Source organism: Leptinotarsa decemlineata, unplaced genomic scaffold, assembly GCF_025532065.1.
Source record: "Leptinotarsa decemlineata unplaced genomic scaffold, Ldec_3_MD MMD2_tig00000232_RagTag_RagTag, whole genome shotgun sequence".
NCBI lineage: Eukaryota > Metazoa > Arthropoda > Insecta > Coleoptera > Chrysomelidae > Leptinotarsa > Leptinotarsa decemlineata.
The window spans coordinates 1144191-1168822 of record NW_027412546.1 but is presented as its reverse complement, the minus strand read 5'-3'; the positions used below and the strand labels follow the sequence as shown (position 1 = coordinate 1168822).

The window sequence follows — 24632 nt, the reverse complement described above, 5'->3', positions numbered from 1 at the left end:
CCTTTATAGCTATATCGCCAGCTTACAGTAGGTCGAGAGAATGAATTCATCTACATAGGCATAAAAGCATATATCCTACACTAATATTCTTCCCCTTTTGGGCAGGTTTGAAGAACATAAATCTTTGTTGAGATAATAGATCAAGCATCAAAAATCTAGTCTCTGATAAGTTATTTGTCCCTATCTTAATAACTAAGCTTATATGTGTGTGTCTCCCTCAAGGTGGCTTGCAGAACAAGAATGGTTTTAGAGTTACAAACTTAGGTCTGCAGTGCTCTGTCCGTACAACAATTGTGATCGGTACAACAGCGGTTAACTACTAACTACTGCTACTACTGTATTAGGCATTCATGCAAGGATGTCTAGTCTTATAGCAATACTAACACGAGGAAGCGGTATTCAGATGAAAGAAAGCCTAAAATGAAACAATTCATATTAGATGGAAACGGTTCACTGGAAGTGATGTCCGGGACGATACGTCTGGAGTCTGGACAGAATGATCAAGCTCATTCTCTGAATATAGGAGTTGTCTCGTTGATAAATATCAACTCGCCTGTAGTGTCGTGTGGCCTATAGGTTTACTTTTGTCCCAAGAAGCCAAAATTCAAATCAGTAAGATTCTGTTCTCCATAAGCAATTGAATCCAACAAGTGAGTTGAATGTTTTACCAGCATCCAAATGCCAAGAATAAAAATTTCCTATTCTTATAAAAGATGATCATACTTGATTAATCCGAAAAATCGAGAAGTTTAGACATAAACTCGAAAATTAGCAAATGGCTACCAAAAGTATCACAACAAATTTTGAATTTCGGCGGCAAGACATTCACGGAACCAAAGTCGTCAATTCACCGTTCCGTGTTCCGTCGGAGCACGGAATCCTTAAAGGGATTCGAATATGTGTTCGAATATAATTAATGCGTTCGAATATATCCTTGTATAGTTGTTTGCAAAAACGGGAAATTAACTGTAAACGGTAACCGATCGAATCAAACTCGAATCCAGTTAAAATATTCATAATTCCTTTCCCTAACATCTACACCTTTCTCAGTTGATTCCAAATTTGTTAACAAATCCCTAGATTTATCTGTCAGTTTATAAATTTTATTCAACCGTTATTATAGGACTCCCCCTATAATACTGGCAGGGCAGGGAGCCTTGAGCTCCTGAGGCCACAAAGTTTCAAATGTGAGAAGATTTCACTTTTCTAATTGTAAACAATACCAAAATGTTCATAAGATATAAATTATATTACACCTATAGCACAAATGTTTCAATTCTAAGGGGACTTTAATGAACCCAGGCTCCCCAAGGAAAAAAGGAGGATGTCTCTTCGATACTTGAGACGTCGCTGTTTTGAAGTTATACTTTACCTTTGATATAGCTATATCGCCAGCTTACAGTAGGTTGAGAGAATGAATTCATCTACATAGGCATAAAAGCATATATCCTACACTAATATTCTTCCCCTTTTGGGCAGGTTTGAAGAACATAAACCAACCGTCAACATCAAAGACTATGCCCCAGAGAGATGATGTGGAACCACCACATAAGAGACACAAAATGGACTTCCACAATGAATGTTATTCTGAATGCAGCTCAAAGCCCCCAAAACGAGGAAGAAAAATAATATATGAAAAATATTCCGTACAGAGAAGCATGTTTTTAGCGGTTGTCACTCGTCCAGATATATCATTCTCAGTGAGCAGAGTTAGCAGATATTTGGAAAATCCAGGAAAGCAGCACTGGAAAGCAGTCAAACGTATTTTCAGATACCTAAAGGGTACTAAAAGTTATGGAATTCTATACAATGGTGGGAGCAACGAATATTTAAAAGCGTATTCAGATGCAGATTTTGCAGGAGACATTGATACTAGATATTCAACAACTGGCTATGTTACTTTATTATCAGGTTGTCCAGTTACATGGACATCTCAACGACAAAAGTGTTGCAACATCCACGACAGAATCTGAATATATTGCAGCTTGGGATGCCGCACGAGAAATAATATGGTTGAGAAGGTTGCTTAAAGAAATTGATGTTGACGTTTCGAATCCAACGGAACTTTTTGTTGATAATAGAACTTGATGAGCTATGATGATCATCACAAACGAAAAAAATATCACTGTTGTTTACACCCAATCAGAAAACCAGTTGGCAGATATTTTAACCAAACCCTTACCACGAGAAAAATTTTCAAGAAATCGACAAGGTCTGTGGGTAACGTCTTCGAAGTGAACAAACAGTGGGAGTGTTGAAGTAATCCATGTTCACTTCATTTCGATTGATCTTGTTTTTATGATTCCTTGGAAATCGTTGTTGATTGAATGAGTTTTAATGTCATTGTTAATACATATAAAATGTATCGTTTGTATATTCATGATTAAAACCTGGTTCAGTAGAGTTTACAGTTCGATTTCCTACAAATTACAACAGGTAATACTGCTAGACAATTCTATCTCTAACCCTCATTCCTTCTACAGCAAATTGTCCTCTCCATTTCTCCATGAAAGCCATTTTCAATACATTCCTTTCCCGAATATTCTGAGGGAATACTATACATTCTGCACCCATCACTTCAACTATTCGAATTGATACTTCATGTATTGCTCGATGAACTGCAGTTCGACTCAAACTGCAAAAAAGTTTCCTCACCAACACCCCTTTATAGCTATATCGCCAGCTTACAGTAGGTCGAGAGAATGAATTCATCTACATAGGCATAAAAGCATATATCCTACACTAATATTCTTCCCCTTTTGGGCAGGTTTGAAGAACATAAATCTTTGTTGAGATAATAGATCAAGCATCAAAAATCTAGTCTCTGATAAGTTATTTGTCCCTATCTTAATAACTAAGCTTATATGTGTGTGTCTCCCTCAAGGTGGCTTGCAGAACAAGAATGGTTTTAGAGTTACAAACTTAGGTCTGCAGTGCTCTGTCCGTACAACAATTGTGATCGGTACAACAGCGGTTAACTACTAACTACTGCTACTACTGTATTAGGCATTCATGCAAGGATGTCTAGTCTTATAGCAATACTAACACGAGGAAGCGGTATTCAGATGAAAGAAAGCCTAAAATGAAACAATTCATATTAGATGGAAACGGTTCACTGGAAGTGATGTCCGGACGATACGTCTGGAGTCTGGACAGAATGATCAAGCTCATTCTCTGAATATATGAGTTGTCTCGTTGATAAATATCAACTCGCCTGTAGTGTCGTGTGGCCTATAGGTTTACTTTTGTCACAAGAAGCCAAAATTCAAATCAGTAAGATTCTGTTCTCCATAAGCAATTGAATCCAACAAGTGAGTTGAATGTTTTACCAGCATCCAAATGCCAAGAATAAAAATTTCCTATTCTTATAAAAGATGATCATACTTGATTAATCCGAAAAATCGAGAAGTTTAGACATAAACTCGAAAATTAGCAAATGGCTACCAAAAGTATCACAACAAATTTTGAATTTCGGCGGCAAGACATTCACGGAACCAAAGTCGTCAATTCACCGTTCCGTGTTCCGTCGGAGCACGGAATCCTTAAAGGGATTCGAATATGTGTTCGAATATAATTAATGCGTTCGAATATATCCTTGTATAGTTGTTTGCAAAAACGGGAAATTAACTGTAAACGGTAACCGATCGAATCAAACTCGAATCCAGTTAAAATATTCATAATTCCTTTCCCTAACATCTACACCTTTCTCAGTTGATTCCAAATTTGTTAACAAATCCCTTGATTTATCTGTCAGTTTATAAATTTTATTCAACCGTTATTATAGGACTCCCCCTATAATACTGGCAGGGCAGGGAGCCTTGAGCTCCTGAGGCCACAAAGTTTCAAATGTGAGAAGATTTCACTTTTCTAATTGAAAAAGGAGGATGTCTCTTCGATACTTGAGACGTCGCTGTTTTGAAGTTATACTTTACCTTTGATATAGCTATATCGCCAGCTTACAGTAGGTTGAGAGAATGAATTCATCTACATAGGCATAAAAGCATATATCCTACACTAATATTCTTCCCCTTTTGGGCAGGTTTGAAGAACATAAACCAACCGTCAACATCAAAGACTATGCCCCAGAGAGATGATGTGGAACCACCACATAAGAGACACAAAATGGACTTCCACAATGAATGTTATTCTGAATGCAGCTCAAAGCCCCCAAAACGAGGAAGAAAAATAATATATGAAAAATATTCCGTACAGAGAAGCTATAGGACGTCTCATGTTTTTAGCGGTTGTCACTCGTCCAGATATATCATTCTCAGTGAGCAGAGTTAGCAGATATTTGGAAAATCCAGGAAAGCAGCACTGGAAAGCAGTCAAACGTATTTTCAGATACCTAAAGGGTACTAAAAGTTATGGAATTCTATACAATGGTGGGAGCAACGAATATTTAAAAGCGTATTCAGATGCAGATTTTGCAGGAGACATTGATACTAGATATTCAACAACTGGCTATGTTACTTTATTATCAGGTTGTCCAGTTACATGGACATCTCAACGACAAAAGTGTTGCAACATCCACGACAGAATCTGAATATATTGCAGCTTGGGATGCCGCACGAGAAATAATATGGTTGAGAAGGTTGCTTAAAGAAATTGATGTTGACGTTTCGAATCCAACGGAACTTTTTGTTGATAATAGAACTTGATGAGCTATGATGATCATCACAAACGAAAAAAATATCACTGTTGTTTACACCCAATCAGAAAACCAGTTGGCAGATATTTTAACCAAACCCTTACCACGAGAAAAATTTTCAAGAAATCGACAAGGTCTGTGGGTAACGTCTTCGAAGTGAACAAACAGTGGGAGTGTTGAAGTAATCCATGTTCACTTCATTTCGATTGATCTTGTTTTTATGATTCCTTGGAAATCGTTGTTGATTGAATGAGTTTTAATGTCATTGTTAATACATATAAAATGTATCGTTTGTATATTCATGATTAAAACCTGGTTCAGTAGAGTTTACAGTTCGATTTCCTACAAATTACAACAGGTAATACTGCTAGACAATTCTATCTCTAACCCTCATTCCTTCTACAGCAAATTGTCCTCTCCATTTCTCCATGAAAGCCATTTTCAATACATTCCTTTCCCGAATATTCTGAGGGAATACTATACATTCTGCACCCATCACTTCAACTATTCGAATTGATACTTCATGTATTGCTCGATGAACTGCAGTTCGACTCAAACTGCAAAAAAGTTTCCTCACCAACACCCCTTTATAGCTATATCGCCAGCTTACAGTAGGTCGAGAGAATGAATTCATCTACATAGGCATAAAAGCATATATCCTACACTAATATTCTTCCCCTTTTGGGCAGGTTTGAAGAACATAAATCTTTGTTGAGATAATAGATCAAGCATCAAAAATCTAGTCTCTGATAAGTTATTTGTCCCTATCTTAATAACTAAGCTTATATGTGTGTGTCTCCCTCAAGGTGGCTTGCAGAACAAGAATGGTTTTAGAGTTACAAACTTAGGTCTGCAGTGCTCTGTCCGTACAACAATTGTGATCGGTACAACAGCGGTTAACTACTAACTACTGCTACTACTGTATTAGGCATTCATGCAAGGATGTCTAGTCTTATAGCAATACTAACACGAGGAAGCGGTATTCAGATGAAAGAAAGCCTAAAATGAAACAATTCATATTAGATGGAAACGGTTCACTGGAAGTGATGTCCGGGACGATACGTCTGGAGTCTGGACAGAATGATCAAGCTCATTCTCTGAATATATGAGTTGTCTCGTTGATAAATATCAACTCGCCTGTAGTGTCGTGTGGCCTATAGGTTTACTTTTGTCACAAGAAGCCAAAATTCAAATCAGTAAGATTCTGTTCTCCATAAGCAATTGAATCCAACAAGTGAGTTGAATGTTTTACCAGCATCCAAATGCCAAGAATAAAAATTTCCTATTCTTATAAAAGATGATCATACTTGATTAATCCGAAAAATCGAGAAGTTTAGACATAAACTCGAAAATTAGCAAATGGCTACCAAAAGTATCACAACAAATTTTGAATTTCGGCGGCAAGACATTCACGGAACCAAAGTCGTCAATTCACCGTTCCGTGTTCCGTCGGAGCACGGAATCCTTAAAGGGATTCGAATATGTGTTCGAATATAATTAATGCGTTCGAATATATCCTTGTATAGTTGTTTGCAAAAACGGGAAATTAACTGTAAACGGTAACCGATCGAATCAAACTCGAATCCAGTTAAAATATTCATAATTCCTTTCCCTAACATCTACACCTTTCTCAGTTGATTCCAAATTTGTTAACAAATCCCTTGATTTATCTGTCAGTTTATAAATTTTATTCAACCGTTATTATAGGACTCCCCCTATAATACTGGCAGGGCAGGGAGCCTTGAGCTCCTGAGGCCACAAAGTTTCAAATGTGAGAAGATTTCACTTTTCTAATTGAAAAAGGAGGATGTCTCTTCGATACTTGAGACGTCGCTGTTTTGAAGTTATACTTTACCTTTGATATAGCTATATCGCCAGCTTACAGTACGTTGAGAGAATGAATTCATCTACATAGGCATAAAAGCATATATCCTACACTAATATTCTTCCCCTTTTGGGCAGGTTTGAAGAACATAAACCAACCGTCAACATCAAAGACTATGCCCCAGAGAGATGATGTGGAACCACCACATAAGAGACACAAAATGGACTTCCACAATGAATGTTATTCTGAATGCAGCTCAAAGCCCCCAAAACGAGGAAGAAAAATAATATATGAAAAATATTCCGTACAGAGAAGCTATAGGACGTCTCATGTTTTTAGCGGTTGTCACTCGTCCAGATATATCATTCTCAGTGAGCAGAGTTAGCAGATATTTGGAAAATCCAGGAAAGCAGCACTGGAAAGCAGTCAAACGTATTTTCAGATACCTAAAGGGTACTAAAAGTTATGGAATTCTATACAATGGTGGGAGCAACGAATATTTAAAAGCGTATTCAGATGCAGATTTTGCAGGAGACATTGATACTAGATATTCAACAACTGGCTATGTTACTTTATTATCAGGTTGTCCAGTTACATGGACATCTCAACGACAAAAGTGTTGCAACATCCACGACAGAATCTGAATATATTGCAGCTTGGGATGCCGCACGAGAAATAATATGGTTGAGAAGGTTGCTTAAAGAAATTGATGTTGACGTTTCGAATCCAAAGGAACTTTTTGTTGATAATAGAAGTGCTATAAACTTGATGAGCTATAATGATCATCACAAACGAAAAAAATATCACTGTTGTTTACACCCAATCAGAAAACCAGTTGGCAGATATTTTAACCAAACCCTTACCACGAGAAAAATTTTCAACAAATCGACAAGGTCTGTGGGTAACGTCTTCGAAGTGAACAAAGAGTGGGAGTGTTGAAGTAATCCATGTTCACTTCATTTCGATTGATCTTGTTTTTATGATTCCTTGGAAATCGTTGTTGATTGAATGAGTTTTAATGTCATTGTTAATACATATAAAATGTATCGTTTGTATATTCATGATTAAAACCTGGTTCAGTAGAGTTTACAGTTCGATTTCCTACAAATTACAACAGGTAATACTGCTAGACAATTCTATCTCTAACCCTCATTCCTTCTACAGCAAATTGTCCTCTCCATTTCTCCATGAAAGCCATTTTCAATACATTCCTTACCCGAATATTCTGAGGGAATACTATACATTCTGCACCCATCACTTCAACTATTCGAATTGATACTTCATGTATTGCTCGATGAACTGCAGTTCGACTCAAACTGCAAAAAAGTTTCCTCACCAACACCCCTTTATAGCTATATCGCCAGCTTACAGTAGGTCGAGAGAATGAATTCATCTACATAGGCATAAAAGCATATATCCTACACTAATATTCTTCCCCTTTTGGGCAGGTTTGAAGAACATAAATCTTTGTTGAGATAATAGATCAAGCATCAAAAATCTAGTCTCTGATAAGTTATTTGTCCCTATCTTAATAACTAAGCTTATATGTGTGTGTCTCCCTCAAGGTGGCTTGCAGAACAAGAATGGTTTTAGAGTTACAAACTTAGGTCTGCAGTGCTCTGTCCGTACAACAATTGTGATCGGTACAACAGCGGTTAACTACTAACTACTGCTACTACTGTATTAGGCATTCATGCAAGGATGTCTAGTCTTATAGCAATACTAACACGAGGAAGCGGTATTCAGATGAAAGAAAGCCTAAAATGAAACAATTCATATTAGATGGAAACGGTTCACTGGAAGTGATGTCCGGGACGATACGTCTGGAGTCTGGACAGAATGATCAAGCTCATTCTCTGAATATACGAGTTGTCTCGTTGATAAATATCAACTCGCCTGTAGTGTCGTGTGGCCTATAGGTTTACTTTTGTCCCAAGAAGCCAAAATTCAAATCAGTAAGATTCTGTTCTCCATAAGCAATTGAATCCAACAAGTGAGTTGAATGTTTTACCAGCATCCAAATGCCAAGAATAAAAATTTCCTATTCTTATAAAAGATGATCATACTTGATTAATCCGAAAAATCGAGAAGTTTAGACATAAACTCGAAAATTAGCAAATGGCTACCAAAAGTATCACAACAAATTTTGAATTTCGGCGGCAAGACATTCACGGAACCAAAGTCGTCAATTCACCGTTCCGTGTTCCGTCGGAGCACGGAATCCTTAAAGGGATTCGAATATGTGTTCGAATATAATTAATGCGTTCGAATATATCCTTGTATAGTTGTTTGCAAAAACGGGAAATTAACTGTAAACGGTAACCGATCGAATCAAACTCGAATCCAGTTAAAATATTCATAATTCCTTTCCCTAACATCTACACCTTTCTCAGTTGATTCCAAATTTGTTAACAAATCCCTTGATTTATCTGTCAGTTTATAAATTTTATTCAACCGTTATTATAGGACTCCCCCTATAATACTGGCAGGGCAGGGAGCCTTGAGCTCCTGAGGCCACAAAGTTTCAAATGTGAGAAGATTTCACTTTTCTAATTGTAAACAATACCAAAATGTTCATAAGATATAAATTATATTACACCTATAGTACAAATGTTTCAATTCTAAGGGGACTTTAATGAACCCAGGCTCCCCAAGGAAAAAAGGAGGATGTCTCTTCGATACTTGAGACGTCGCTGTTTTGAAGTTATACTTTACCTTTGATATAGCTATATCGCCAGCTTACAGTAGGTTGAGAGAATGAATTCATCTACATAGGCATAAAAGCATATATCCTACACTAATATTCTTCCCCTTTTGGGCAGGTTTGAAGAACATAAACCAACCGTCAACATCAAAGACTATGCCCCAGAGAGATGATGTGGAACCACCACATAAGAGACACAAAATGGACTTCCACAATGAATGTTATTCTGAATGCAGCTCAAAGCCCCCAAAACGAGGAAGAAAAATAATATATGAAAAATATTCCGTACAGAGGAGCATGTTTTTAGCGGTTGTCACTCGTCCAGATATTTATTTATTTTTTATTTATTTATTTATTCCATAAATTGCGTAACTACAAATAAATATGAGTACAAAATTCTGCATAGTACATATTATGGTTAAGGCCTTGAGCTTAAGTAAGCTATGTAGGCCATAAAAAAAAAAGATACATATGTCAATCAATTAGAAGAAAATAAATATGAGAGGTAATTATTATAAGCTTCTCAAATTAAAAAAAATAAACAAGATAAAATAAAATATTTTTCTGGATACATAAAATATAAGAAAAAGATAAAAAAACTATCACAGCATCAGTCTCACAGTAATGTTAATACTACTGAAGAAGAGAAAACAAAATATATATATATATATATATATATATATATATATATATATATATATATATAAATCTATATAACAGCATCAATCTGATAGGATCGTTAATACTATTAATACTAATACTGTGTCTGGAAATAACCACTAAATATTAAGTCCTTCAATTTCTTTTTAAAAGAGAACACTCCAAGAGCCTTTAGATAATCGGGAATTGAGTTGTAGAATTTGACGCCTTGATGTGTAATACTCTGCTGACCAGCAGAAGTCTTCACAGCAGTTGTTCGTAATTGTTGCCTATTTCTGGTACTGTAGTTATGGACTTGTAGATTCGACGTGAAGTGTATGTTTGAATGAATACTATTCAGCTGGGTGCTATGTATGTAAGTACAGGTTTGAATTATGTACAGTGAGTGTACGTCCATGATTCGTCTGGTTAGATATAATTGTGCTGTTGGATATCGGTACGGAAGATTATATACTCTCTTAACAGCTTTGTTTTGCAATACTTTCAGTTGATCTATTCGATTTTGTGTCGTACAACTCCAGATGAGTGTCAGATATGTGATATGGCTATGCACAAGGGAGTAATATATTAATTTTCTCTGGCTTATAGAGGTGAATTTTGAGATTCTTCCCAAGACACCAATAGCAGGGGCTATTTTTTTATCATTCTTTTTATATTCATTTTTTATCATATATCATTCTCAGTGAGCAGAGTTAGCAGATATTTGGAAAATCCAGGAAAGCAGCACTGGAAAGCAGTCAAACGTATTTTCAGATACCTAAAGGGTACTAAAAGTTATGGAATTCTATACAATGGTGGGAGCAACGAATATTTAAAAGCGTATTCAGATGCAGATTTTGCAGGAGACATTGATACTAGATATTCAACAACTGGCTATGTTACTTTATTATCAGGTTGTCCAGTTACATGGACATCTCAACGACAAAAGTGTTGCAACATCCACGACAGAATCTGAATATATTGCAGCTTGGGATGCCGCACGAGAAATAATATGGTTGAGAAGGTTGCTTAAAGAAATTGATGTTGACGTTTCAAATCCAACGGAACTTTTTGTTGATAATAGAAGTGCTATAAACTTGATGAGCTATAATGATCATCACAAACGAAAAAAATATCACTGTTGTTTACACCCAATCAGAAAACCAGTTGGCAGATATTTTAACCAAACCCTTACCACGAGAAAAATTTTCAACAAATCGACAAGGTCTGTGGGTAACGTCTTCGAAGTGAACAAAGAGTGGGAGTGTTGAAGTAATCCATGTTCACTTAATTTCGATTGATCTTGTTTTTATGATTCCTTGGAAATCGTTGTTGATTGAATGAGTTTTAATGTCATTGTTAATACATATAAAATGTATCGTTTGTATATTCATGATTAAAACCTGGTTCAGTAGAGTTTACAGTTCGATTTCCTACAAATTACAACAGGTAATACTGCTAGACAATTCTATCTCTAACCCTCATTCCTTCTACAGCAAATTGTCCTATCCATTTCTCCATGAAAGCCATTTTCAATACATTCCTTTCCCGAATATTCTGAGGGAATACTATACATTCTGCACCCATCACTTCAACTATTCGAATTGATACTTCATGTATTGCTCGATGAACTGCAGTTCGACTCAAACTGCAAAAAAGTTTCCTCACCAACACCCCTTTATAGCTATATCGCCAGCTTACAGTAGGTCGAGAGAATGAATTCATCTACATAGGCATAAAAGCATATATCCTACACTAATATTCTTCCCCTTTTGGGCAGGTTTGAAGAACATAAATCTTTGTTGAGATAATAGATCAAGCATCAAAAATCTAGTCTCTGATAAGTTATTTGTCCCTATCTTAATAACTAAGCTTATATGTGTGTGTCTCCCTCAAGGTGGCTTGCAGAACAAGAATGGTTTTAGAGTTACAAACTTAGGTCTGCAGTGCTCTGTCCGTACAACAATTGTGATCGGTACAACAGCGGTTAACTACTAACTACTGCTACTACTGTATTAGGCATTCATGCAAGGATGTCTAGTCTTATAGCAATACTAACACGAGGAAGCGGTATTCAGATGAAAGAAAGCCTAAAATGAAACAATTCATATTAGATGGAAACGGTTCACTGGAAGTGATGTCCGGGACGATACGTCTGGAGTCTGGACAGAATGATCAAGCTCATTCTCTGAATATACGAGTTGTCTCGTTGATAAATATCAACTCGCCTGTAGTGTCGTGTGGCCTATAGGTTTACTTTTGTCCCAAGAAGCCAAAATTCAAATCAGTAAGATTCTGTTCTCCATAAGCAATTGAATCCAACAAGTGAGTTGAATGTTTTACCAGCATCCAAATGCCAAGAATAAAAATTTCCTATTCTTATAAAAGATGATCATACTTGATTAATCCGAAAAATCGAGAAGTTTAGACATAAACTCGAAAATTAGCAAATGGCTACCAAAAGTATCACAACAAATTTTGAATTTCGGCGGCAAGACATTCACGGAACCAAAGTCGTCAATTCACCGTTCCGTGTTCCGTCGGAGCACGGAATCCTTAAAGGGATTCGAATATGTGTTCGAATATAATTAATGCGTTCGAATATATCCTTGTATAGTTGTTTGTCAGTGAATGAGAACTAAACGAATGACGAGGTATTAAAATATCCCAAAACTTTCAAGGACGTATTCATTTCAGGTTTAGATAGTCGTCGACCTCAAAACAGAATAAATGACAAAATGAAACCGTAACACCGTATAGGATGAAACTGCAGTAACGTTAGTTACAAATAAAAGCGGTAAAAACATAAAGAGTTTCATTTCTCTTTTTTTCATTATGATTTCCTACCACGTAGTGACGGCTACATCCACCAATTTATTAATGATTCAATATCCATCTCTTTCAGGAATAAACGGTGATACGAGCCAGTGAATAGCATATCATTTGGGACCCGTCAGCCAGCACCCGCCACAGTTGAAACACGACTCCTGCAACAGTTCAAACTGGTCTTTTTCCTCAGTTGAAACTGAGCCCCCGTCAAAATTGAAACCCGTCATCCTTCACAGTCGAAACTTGGCTCCTGAGACAGTTGAAACTTAGATCACATCACAGTTTAAACTCGGCTCTGGTCACCGATCTACCATATTTTGGGGAGAATGACTGGAATATTTGATTACAGAATTATTACAATGTGTTAAAACAACGATAAAAATAAAATAAATACAACAATAAAAATTAATTGGCGCTCCGGGGCGACTTCATTGATTCCAGTGGCGCATTTGCTTTTTCAGCTGCAGGAAAACCCGGAAAAACCTGCAGCACCACATCATCTGAGAATTATTCCTGACATTTATTTTGTTGTATATCATTTCACAATGATTTTGATTTCTTCATTTTATTCAATGACTTCAATCTCGGTTTTCTGACTTTAGACTTTGAATAACATGGGAACATTATCGATTATGAAAGTAATCATGATTTTTTGTGGGTTTTGTAAAATTACGTCCGAGTTCAGACAAAATAACTTTATGAAAAGTAAAGCTTCAGTCTCATACAAGTAAAAGAAGAGAATCAACATAGATGTACTTCTGTTGTATGTATGTAGTTCAATTATGAACTATTCAAAATTTATAAAGTATATAGTCATGTGAACCCATTTACATTGATCTGGTATCAAAATAGATTGAGAAAAAAATTAAAATGAGCTATTTTATATTGCTATTGGACCTCCTTTGCCATCTATCTGTGAAGGCGTGAACTATATAACCTCGACATGAAAACATTCCATAGGCACAAAAATTTCTACATTTCCATTGGATCTTCATTCCAGTAAGTTCTGCTAGTCAACTCTAGGTGGCGTCCGCGTAAACTTTTCTATCAACGAATCTTATTTTAAAATTCAATAACATTGTCAACTTGATATCTATCTGTTTCAGAAATGAACGATAATACAAGCCGTTAAATAGCATATCATTTCGTAAACGAACCAATTAGAATACTCGATAGGAATACTCGGTTTCTACAATGACTCTTCTGTACTAAAAAAATTCAAGGGTTAGGAGAGGGAGTTGCGTCACAGTATAGTTTCATAATGATACCCAATGCTTTGAGTAATGTAATCGGATGTAATTTCCAAAAACGAAATCACGGAAAGAAAAAAATTGATTTGGCACCTTTTTTGCCGTCTGTTTGTGAGGGTACGAACTATGTAACCCCGACAATGAAACATTCCATAGCCAGAAAAATTTCTACATTTCTATTGGATCCGTATTCCAATAAGTTCAGCTAGTGAACACTAGGTGGCGTCCGCGTGAACTTCACTTTTAACAAAATAAAATTTAGACTAGATAGAGAGAGATCATAGCTCCCAGGGTAGGCCGCCAGCTGTTTAACAGTGAAGAAGGGCGTGGATAAGATGGAGGGTAGAGCGCCACCCGCTTGATCAACCCTGGAGCTTATATAGCATACGAAACAAAAACGGGAAATTAACTCTAAACGGTAACCGATCGAATCAAACTCGAATCCAGTTAAAATATTCATAATTCCTTTCCCTAACATCTACACCTTTCTCAGTTGATTCCAAATTTGTTAACAAATCCCTTGATTTATCTGTCAGTTTATAAATTTTATTCAACCGTTATTATAGGACTCCCCCTATAATACTGGCAGGGCAAGGAGCCTTGAGCTCCTGAGGCCACAAAGTTTCAAATGTGAGAAGATTTCACTTTTCTAATTGTAAACAATACCAAAATGTTCATAAGATATAAATTATATTACACCTATAGCACAAATGTTTCAATTCTAAGGGGACTTTAATGAACCCAGGCTCCCCAAGGAAAAAAGGAGGATGTCTCTTCGATACTTGAGACGTCGCTGTTTTGAAGTTATACTTTACCTTTGATATAGCTATATCGCCAGCTTACAGTAGGTTGAGAGAATGAATTCATCTACATAGGCATAAAAGCATATATCCTACACTAATATTCTTCCCCTTTTGGGCAGGTTTGAAGAACATAAACCAACCGTCAACATCAAAGACTATGCCCCAGAGAGATGATGTGGAACCACCACATAAGAGACACAAAATGGACTTCCACAATGAATGTTATTCTGAATGCAGCTCAAAGCCCCCAAAACGAGGAAGAAAAATAATATATGAAAAATATTCCGTACAGAGAAGCATGTTTTTAGCGGTTGTCACTCGTCCAGATATATTCTCAGTGAGCAGAGTTAGCAGATATTTGGAAAATCCAGGAAAGCAGCACTGGAAAGCAGTCAAACGTATTTTCAGATACCTAAAGGGTACTAAAAGTTATGGAATTCTATACAATGGTGGGAGCAACGAATATTTAAAAGCGTATTCAGATGCAGATTTTGCAGGAGACATTGATACTAGATATTCAACAACTGGCTATGTTACTTTATTATCAGGTTGTCCAGTTACATGGACATCTCAACGACAAAAGTGTTGCAACATCCACGACAGAATCTGAATATATTGCAGCTTGGGATGCCGCACGAGAAATAATATGGTTGAGAAGGTTGCTTAAAGAAATTGATGTTGACGTTTCAAATCCAACGGAACTTTTTGTTGATAATAGAAGTGCTATAAACTTGATGAGCTATAATGATCATCACAAACGAAAAAAATATCACTGTTGTTTACACCCAATCAGAAAACCAGTTGGCAGATATTTTAACCAAACCCTTACCACGAGAAAAATTTTCAACAAATCGACAAGGTCTGTGGGTAACGTTTTCGAAGTGAACAAAGAGTGGGAGTGTTGAAGTAATCCATGTTCACTTCATTTCGATTGATCTTGTTTTTATGATTCCTTGGAAATCGTTGTTGATTGAATGAGTTTTAATGTCATTGTTAATACATATAAAATGTATCGTTTGTATATTCATGATTAAAACCTGGTTCAGTAGAGTTTACAGTTCGATTTCCTACAAATTACAACAGGTAATACTGCTAGACAATTCTATCTCTAACCCTCATTCCTTCTACAGCAAATTGTCCTCTCCATTTCTCCATGAAAGCCATTTTCAATACATTCCTTTCCCGAATATTCTGAGGGAATACTATACATTCTGCACCCATCACTTCAACTATTCGAATTGATACTTCATGTATTGCTCGATGAACTGCAGTTCGACTCAAACTGCAAAAAAGTTTCCTCACCAACACCCCTTTATAGCTATATCGCCAGCTTACAGTAGGTCGAGAGAATGAATTCATCTACATAGGCATAAAAGCATATATCCTACACTAATATTCTTCCCCTTTTGGGCAGGTTTGAAGAACATAAATCTTTGTTGAGATAATAGATCAAGCATCAAAAATCTAGTCTCTGATAAGTTATTTGTCCCTATCTTAATAACTAAGCTTATATGTGTGTGTCTCCCTCAAGGTGGCTTGCAGAACAAGAATGGTTTTAGAGTTACAAACTTAGGTCTGCAGTGCTCTGTCCGTACAACAATTGTGATCGGTACAACAGCGGTTAACTACTAACTACTGCTACTACTGTATTAGGCATTCATGCAAGGATGTCTAGTCTTATAGCAATACTAACACGAGGAAGCGGTATTCAGATGAAAGAAAGCCTAAAATGAAACAATTCATATTAGATGGAAACGGTTCACTGGAAGTGATGTCCAGGACGATACGTCTGAATGATCAAGCTCATTCTCTGAATATATGAGTTGTCTCGTTGATAAATATCAACTCGCCTGTAGTGTCGTGTGGCCTATAGGTTTACTTTCGTCCCAAGAAGCCAAAATTCAAATCAGTAAGATTCTGTTCTCCATCAGCAATCGAATCCAACAAGTGAGTTGAATGTTTTACCAGCATCCAAATGCCAAGAATGAAAATTTCCTATTCTTATAAAAGATGATCATACTTGAATCCGAAAAATCGAGAAGTTTAGACATAAACTCGAAAATTAGCAAATGGCTACCAAAAGTATCACAACAAATTTTGAATCTCGGCGGCAAGACATTCACGGAACCAAAGTCGTCAATTCACCGTTCCGTGTTCCGTCAGAGCACGGAATCCTTAAAGGGATTCGAATATGTGTTCGAATATAATTAATGCGTTCGAATATATCCTTGTATAGTTGTTTGTCAGTGAATGAGAACTAAACGAATGACGAGGTATTAAAATATCCCAAAACTTTCAAGGAAGTATTCATTTCAGGTTTAAATAGTCGTCGACCTCAAAACAGAATAAATGACAAAATGAAACCGTAACACCGTATAGGATGAAACTGCAGTAACGTTAGTTACAAATAAAAGCGGTGAAAACATAAAGAGTTTCATTTCTCTTTTTTTCTTTATGATTTCCTACCACGTAGTGACGGCTACATCCACCAATTTATTAATGATTCAATATCCATCTCTTTCAGGAATAAACGATGATACGAGCCAGTGAATAGCATATCATTTGGGACCCGTCAGCACCCGCCACAGTTGAAACACGACTCCTGCAACAGTTCAAACTGGTCTTTTTCCTCAGTTGAAACTGAGCTCCCGTCAAAATTGAAACCCGTCATCCTTCACAGTCGAAACTTGGCTCCTGAGACAGTTGAAACTTAGATCACATCACAGTTTAAACTCGGCTCTGGTCACCGATCTACCATATTTTGGGGAGAATGACTGGAATATTTAATTACAGAATTATTACAATGTGTTAAAACAACGATAAAAATAAAATAAATACAACAATAAAAATTCATTGGCGCTCCGGGGCGACTTCATTGATTCCAGTGGCGCATTTGCTTTTTCAGCTGCAGGAAAACCCGGAAAAACCTGCGGCACCACATCATCTGAGAATTATTCCTGACATTTATTTTGTTGTATATCATTTCACAATGATTTTGATTTCTTCATTTTATTCAATGACTTCAATCTCGATTTTCTGACTTTAGACTTTGAATAACATGGGATCATTATCGATTATGAAAGTAATCATGATTTTTTGTGGGTTTTGTAAAATTACGTCCGAGTTCAGACAAAATAACTTTATGAAAAGTAAAGCTTCAGTCTCATACAAGTAAAAGAAGAGAATCAACATAGATGTACTTCTGTTGTATGTATGTAGTTCAATTATGAACTATTCGAAATTTATAAAGTATATAGTCATGTGAACCCATTTACATTGATCTGGTATCAAAATAGATTAAGAAAAAAATTAAAATGAGCTATTTTATATTACATGCGTATGACCTATTGGACCTCCTTTGCCATCTGTCTGTGAAGGCGTGAACTATATAACCTCGACATGAAAACATTCCATAGGTACAAAAATTTCTACATTTCCATTGGATCTTCATTCCAGTAAGTTCTGCTAGTCAACTCTAGGTGGCGTCCGCGTAAACTTTTCTATCAACGAATCTTATTTTAAAATTCAATAACATTGTCAACTTGATATCTATCTGTTTCAGAAATGAACGATAATACAAGCCATTAAATAGCATATCATTTTGTAAACGAACCAATTAGAATACTCGATAGGAATACTCGGTTTCTACAATGACTCTTCTGTACTGAAAAAATTCAAGGGTTAGGAGAGGGAGTTGCGTCACAGTATAGTTTCATAATGATACCCAATGCTTTGAGTAATGTAATCGGATGTAATTTCCAAGAACGAAATCACGGAAAGAAAAAAATTGATTTGGCACCTTTTTTGCCATCTGTTTGTGAGGGTACGAACTATGTAACCCCGACAATGAAACATTCCATAGCCAGAAAAATTTCTACATTTCTATTGGATCCGTATTCCAATAAGTTCAGCTAGTGAACACTAGGTGGCGTCCGCGTGAACTTCACTTTCAACAAAATAAAATTTAGACTCGATCAGTCCGGGTTGCCTGTTTCCGATCTTTAGTTCCATTATATTCCTGAAGACGGTCCAATCATATGATGGGCGTTGACTTGAAGTTGGCTTTTTTTGGCCAGTACTGGCTATACCAAACCGGATAAATCTGTGGTCCGTGAGGGTCTCCTCGTCTAATATCCGCCAGTCAACTATGTCCATCGACGCCTTCGCGGTACTACATGTAATATCTATATGGGACTTCTGGTCCCTTCTCACGAAAGTTGGCTCGCCCCCGGTATTAGCGAACACGAGGTTTCGGGTTGCTGCCCACTCGGCCCAGTACTGGCCTCTGGCAACCTAACCTAACTTAACCTAATTTAAACAGCACTGGGACCAGCACCGATCCCTGCGGCACCCCTTGGGTGAGGTCTATAATGAGGTTCCCAAATTTTAGAACTCGGTCACTAATCTGTAGTCTTCTGAGTTCCTTAACAATCAGATGCCATTTTGCGGTGTTGAAAGCGTTTTTGATGTCAATGAGGATTATAGCTCCCCATGTCTTTCCCCCTGCAGCAGCTTTTTCCATGAGTAGTCTCACCGCCCCAACTGTAATTCTGCCCTAACCTAACCGAACGTAACCTAACCCTAAACAACCTAACCTTGAAATCAGAAGTGAAAAACTAAAGAATTTTAGAATAATTCATTTGGAAAAATGTATCTGCCCTTAACATCTTACGTGACCTACGAATTCAAAAACGAACGTAGGTTCAAATATTACATTTGGAAATTATTATTTTTCCTAAACATCCAGCTTAACCTCCCTCTCCGGAAAATATCGATGGTCATTTTTCCAAACAATATACGGCTGATTGATCCGAAAGTTTAGATAAAATAAATATAGTTTAAAAAAATTTAAAAAACACGCCTTTACAGCATACGAAACTAAAAAATGAAAATAGTTTAAAAAACTAAAAAACAGGCTTTCAAAGAACATCGAACTAAAAAGTTGAAAATATATTTTTTTAAATAAGCTTAAAACAATAACGAACGAAAAATACTATTATTGATAAAATATCATATTTTAATACTTATTATTCTATTCCTGACGACGACAAATCCAAAAACACAAAATTCATAATAAAAATGGGTCCAAGCCGTTCTATCATTATTATTATCAATGGAATATCATATTTCAATACTATTCCCGATGAAGAAAACTATCAAAATCATCACAGAGGCAGCTATAGCTACCTGTTTTCTTGTAAACACATAAAAACACAAGATCTATTAACTAAAACCACAAATGTGCTCTTGCTGATGGCTCCATGCATTTCTTTTTCCTTCTTTTGCTTATCAAGAACTGTTTGGAACATTTGGTGTAGTATTGAATATTACTAGAGTTTAGTCCCAACACCAAACCGTTTAATCTTCCTCTTGAAGATGATCACTTGGTGATTGAAACACATGTCGAGATGTTAAAAATAACGGTTTGGTGTTGGGACTAAACTCCAGTAATATTCATTATTGATATTGCTAATTTGTTTTCCCTCCTATAAACAATTTGTATGTTTCTTAGGAAATAATTGGTTAATTAATAAAAGATCGCATGAATTTGAAAGTAAAATAAGTAAGGAATAGAATTTTTTTATGTTTCTGTCATAGATACTTTACATACCTACCTAATATTCATTTATAAATAATTTTACAACCAATAATTCATTAAATATCATCAAGTATACATATAAAATATAACCAAAAAACAAACATAATTCAAAAAGTGTTCAGCAATTCAAGTATTCTCTTCATTACGATATTAACTCTAAAAATCAATTCTCACAATGATAAAATAGTACATATGCTTTATTATTTCTGTTATATTTGGCAGGCTGATAGTAACGTAATAACATATTGGTTGCGAAAATTATATATTTTAATAATGATAACACATCATCTAGACATAGTTGTTGCTATAGTTTGTTTGTGAAGTTTGCCACAAAATGCATATGTTGTAATGAATAATTCAGATCAAATTATTTCAATTCAATTTTTACTGTTGTTGTTGACACTAATTAAAAAAACTCAATATTCACCAAATAAAATGTTTATTAATTGAATCATCTCAAGTTAATCCATAAAAAACAACCATATCATCTATGGTGAAGGTATTTCCAAACAGAAAATATACAACGTTAAACGTTCATATACCTACACACTGTAAAAGATGATTTCATTTTGACTATGTTTGAAAATGCTCAACATTAAAAAACTAAAAAAAGGTATGTTTCAATATCTTTTCTGCTTTCCGTCCCTTCCCCCATGACTCCCGAAGTTACCTTTACGTTTTCTGCTGTTTCTGCTGCTCATTTTCTGTTTCTTTCTCAGTTCCAGGATTGCATCCGAGCTCTTCTGTAGATACTCCTCCTCCTCTTCTCCTTCGAGGACTCTTAGTTTCATCGTGAATTTATCCACTGTCAGCTGGTTATCAGTCATTTTTTTGAGGAACTCCACCGCACCGTTTTCTTCTGGAAAACGAGCGTATCCCTCCAGATCTCCTTTTTTGAAATCCATAAAGGCGACCTCTAAATCGCCGACTTCCTTGATCCTATCTTTCAGTTCTTCCCTGGTCAAGCTATGGCCCTCTTCTAGGCCCGTAAAATGTAATATGGCTCCTTTGGGAAAATCTAATTTCTTTGGCGGTTCTTTTGAATCATCTTTTTCCTTTTTCTCCTTTTTGTTTTTTTTACGTTCTTCAATCTCTTTCTTCTTATCATCCCAATACACTTGTTGAAACTTTCTTATCAGTTCCACGTCATTGTATTTTATACTTTCGGCTTCTACAAACTTCTTGCATGCTTCGTTTTCTTTGAAAACAATAAAACATGAACCCTTGAATTTTTGATTGTTTATAGTTCTACGATGGCAAGACTCGATAGGGCCGTGAGGCTCCAGAAAACTAAGGATATCATCCAGAGATGCATCCAAAGGAAATCCTTTAGCATACGCTGAAAGATAAAATAAAATCAATATACTGACACTGAAATCAACTTCAAAAAATATATGTTCCTCAAGAATTCATCAATGTCTTACCTGATCTTTCTGTGACTTGTTTAAGACTCTGTTCATCAGATTCCGGAAGAGGCTTCTCAGGATTTCGTCTTATCTTTCTTCGATCTTCGCTCAACTCTACCAGTTTGTTTTCAGATTTTTCTACTGCGGCAGCTATAACTTCTTCATCAGTGGATAAGCTAGAAAGTCTCTTGAACGTCAACAATACCTCCAAGGTAACCCAGCCTTCATCTTCTCCTATTTTCTCCTTCAAAAACTTGTCTCGCCTTAAATTGAAGTCTCCGAAGTAGTATTCAATTTGTTGAATAATTTTCTTTTCCAAATCACTGGCCATTTTAAAGTAATCAATAACCGGTTGAATACAAACACGTGCAACCAATAAGCTTGTATATTTAGGTTCGTTCAAACTCAAACACCAAACCCACAGAATTGCCACAACCACAAAACCACAGATTTCACTTTGTATCAATAGCGTTTTTCATTGGCAAAACTAGAGTGAAACGTGTTGTATGAAACCACATGAGTTCTATCTATAGTACATTAAACACAAATCCACAGAATTGCCACAACCACAAAACCACAGATTTCACATTTGTATCAATAGCGTTTTTCATTGGCAAAACTAGAGTGCCACGTGTTGCATGAAACCACATGAGTTCTATTTATAGTACATTCAACACTCGTCACTCAACGACAATACTATAACAGAAAAGATCAACATCTATTATATTGGCTACTGGAATACATTATTTACAGTGATAGATTGTGATTTTTATCTGCATAATTATTTTTATTTTTTTAAGGACAAAACACAAGCATTAAGAGCGCTCTAAGAGCTGTGCTTGTGCGAAAGTGGTGATTCAAATTGGATTTGTATCGCTAGAAATGAGCAGCCACAGTCCGTCGCGTATAACTGATATATACTGCCCTTATAACTACAAGAATGGAAAACATTATAAACAATTTACCACTCACTACAGTTTTGACCTAAATTAATCCAAACTATTTTTTATTCAGTTAAATATAATTACAAGTAATAAATAAATAAATAGTATGAAAACGCTTAGGAAGCTATTCTATAGCGAAAAATATGATGCTGTTTTGTGAACTGTCCAATGGCCACCTCACAATGAAGTGTTACTTGAGTAAAAATAAATAAGTTTACATTTGCAAATTCTCTTTAGGTGACGTTATCCTGCCGACCCTGAACAGCTCGTGCTGAAAAATTTATACTGAGCTCAGTTCTCTTTGATTTAGTTCTGCAATGGAATACGTAAACTGGCACAAGTTTTCCAGAGGGCTCAATTTCCAAGCTCATACGAAAATCAGTCGTATTCGAACCTGTGTCGTATAAAATTTCCGAACATGTTTTTACCACTAGAGGGCGCTGAGGCGCAACGCCCAATCCAGTTATTTCGCCGCTCCGGACAAAATAATATTTGCCGCCTTTTACCCATGCGTTATTCCATAGATTGTATCATTTTATCATATTTTTGCCGCCCCTCATTTTCGCCGCCCCGGGCAATTGCCCGGTTTGCCCCGCCCTAGATCGAGCGCTGCGAGGGGTGTGAATGAAACAATGAATTAATTTTGATTATACGTTTTGAAAAAATAAGTTTAAAATATGTTTTTCCGTTAACTAGCTGTCGCACCCCTGCGAACGACAACCCACAGAAGTCGAAACTTGTGCGAGCTAAGGACTATTTTTGAAAGTGAAATGATTTCTACCAACAAATTATTGAATCTCCCTTCTATTGGATCAAGATTATTCATGTTTATTTTATCTTGATTTTCTGCATATTCATTGTTACCATACATAGGACTGTTATTTTCTATATACCTACATATTGTGTAAAACTAGACAAGCATTTTCAATCTTTGCACTTTTTTGGATCTCAATGAAGCACACGATGCTTCGAAATAGCATCTCATTTTTTATAAACCATTTTACCTTTCAAATAGAGATCTAGTACTTGTAATGAAGAATACTTTTATTTTTTTCTGAGTTGACTAGTCTGATTATTCGTCATTAGTGTGTGTTGATTGTTCACGCCGTTATCTAATCAAATATTGAGAGTACAATGAATACAGTAAATAAAACCCCAAAAAACGGACAACATAAAGTTCAACTACAAATGGCAACTGATACTAACGACAAACATTATTCAGAGTAGTCAACTCATATAAAAATACATGTACATAACTAAAACAACTTCCAAACAGCGAAAAATACTCGTATAGCATATACGAAATCAATTCGAATGGCATAAAAACTAAATATTACCGAACACGTCGGCAGTTTCCTTGTATGGGATGGGCGGCATGGTATAATTTTTTTTCAAAATCAATTTTATTTTTCACAAACCTACATGGATTTTTTATTGGTAGTAAAGAGTAATTTACATAGTCTTTTATTTAGCTGTTCGGATTGACTTCGTATAGACTATATATTGTTCATTTCGAAAGTCAATAATAAAAATGTATTTTTGTCGCTGTTATAATATTAACTCTTCAAGTAAATTGGTGAATAGTTGTCGAATATCACCTTTTCTCTCAGAATATCACTTATTCTATATTAAAATACAACTTTTTCTCTCGGAATAAAGTTAAAACCATTAGTCTTCCTTAATGTGAGTTGTGGCAAAAAGATCTCGATGCAGTTATTTTTCACAAAAAAAATCAACTGACAGTTCTAATAAAAACTATTTTAGGATTTTTAGAGAATGTAAATGAATGAGAGTTCTTAATGAATATGTTGTGAATTATGAAAATTGTTTCCACTATTTCGTGAATATAATTTTAGATGGTTTCATAAAAGTTGGTGCTGTCAAAAAATTCCATTTTTTTGCAAATGAAACAAGTAACAAATTCATTGCATCTACCTTCCGAAAAAATATTCGGAACTTCCGATTTTTTCTGAAATTTCATC

At 35.9% G+C, this 24632-nt stretch overlaps 1 protein-coding gene and 2 long non-coding RNA genes across 3 annotated transcripts; 2 read left to right on the top strand and 1 right to left on the bottom strand.

The window, feature by feature from the left end:
- The first annotated feature begins 713 nt into the window (after positions 1 to 713).
- On the top strand, positions 714 to 2406 carry LOC141481613 (uncharacterized). The gene is made up of 2 exons (XR_012465056.1): positions 714 to 1401; positions 1480 to 2406. It is a non-coding gene; the product is annotated as an uncharacterized lncRNA (long non-coding RNA).
- An 11830-nt stretch (positions 2407 to 14236) lies between these two features.
- LOC141481612 (uncharacterized) lies at positions 14237 to 15754 on the top strand. Its single transcript, XR_012465055.1, has 2 exons — positions 14237 to 14742; positions 14821 to 15754. It is a non-coding gene; the product is annotated as an uncharacterized lncRNA (long non-coding RNA).
- Positions 15755 to 20722: 4968 nt separating this feature from the next.
- Positions 20723 to 22144, bottom strand: La (La autoantigen-like). Its single transcript, XM_023168035.2, has 2 exons — positions 21725 to 22144; positions 20723 to 21639 (listed from the first exon to the last, which is right to left on the bottom strand). The coding sequence occupies exons 1-2, from the start codon at positions 22035 to 22037 to the stop codon at positions 20921 to 20923; spliced, it is 1032 nt and encodes a 343-aa protein (XP_023023803.2). The 5' UTR covers positions 22038 to 22144; the 3' UTR covers positions 20723 to 20920.
- Between the last annotated feature and the right edge of the window lie 2488 nt (positions 22145 to 24632).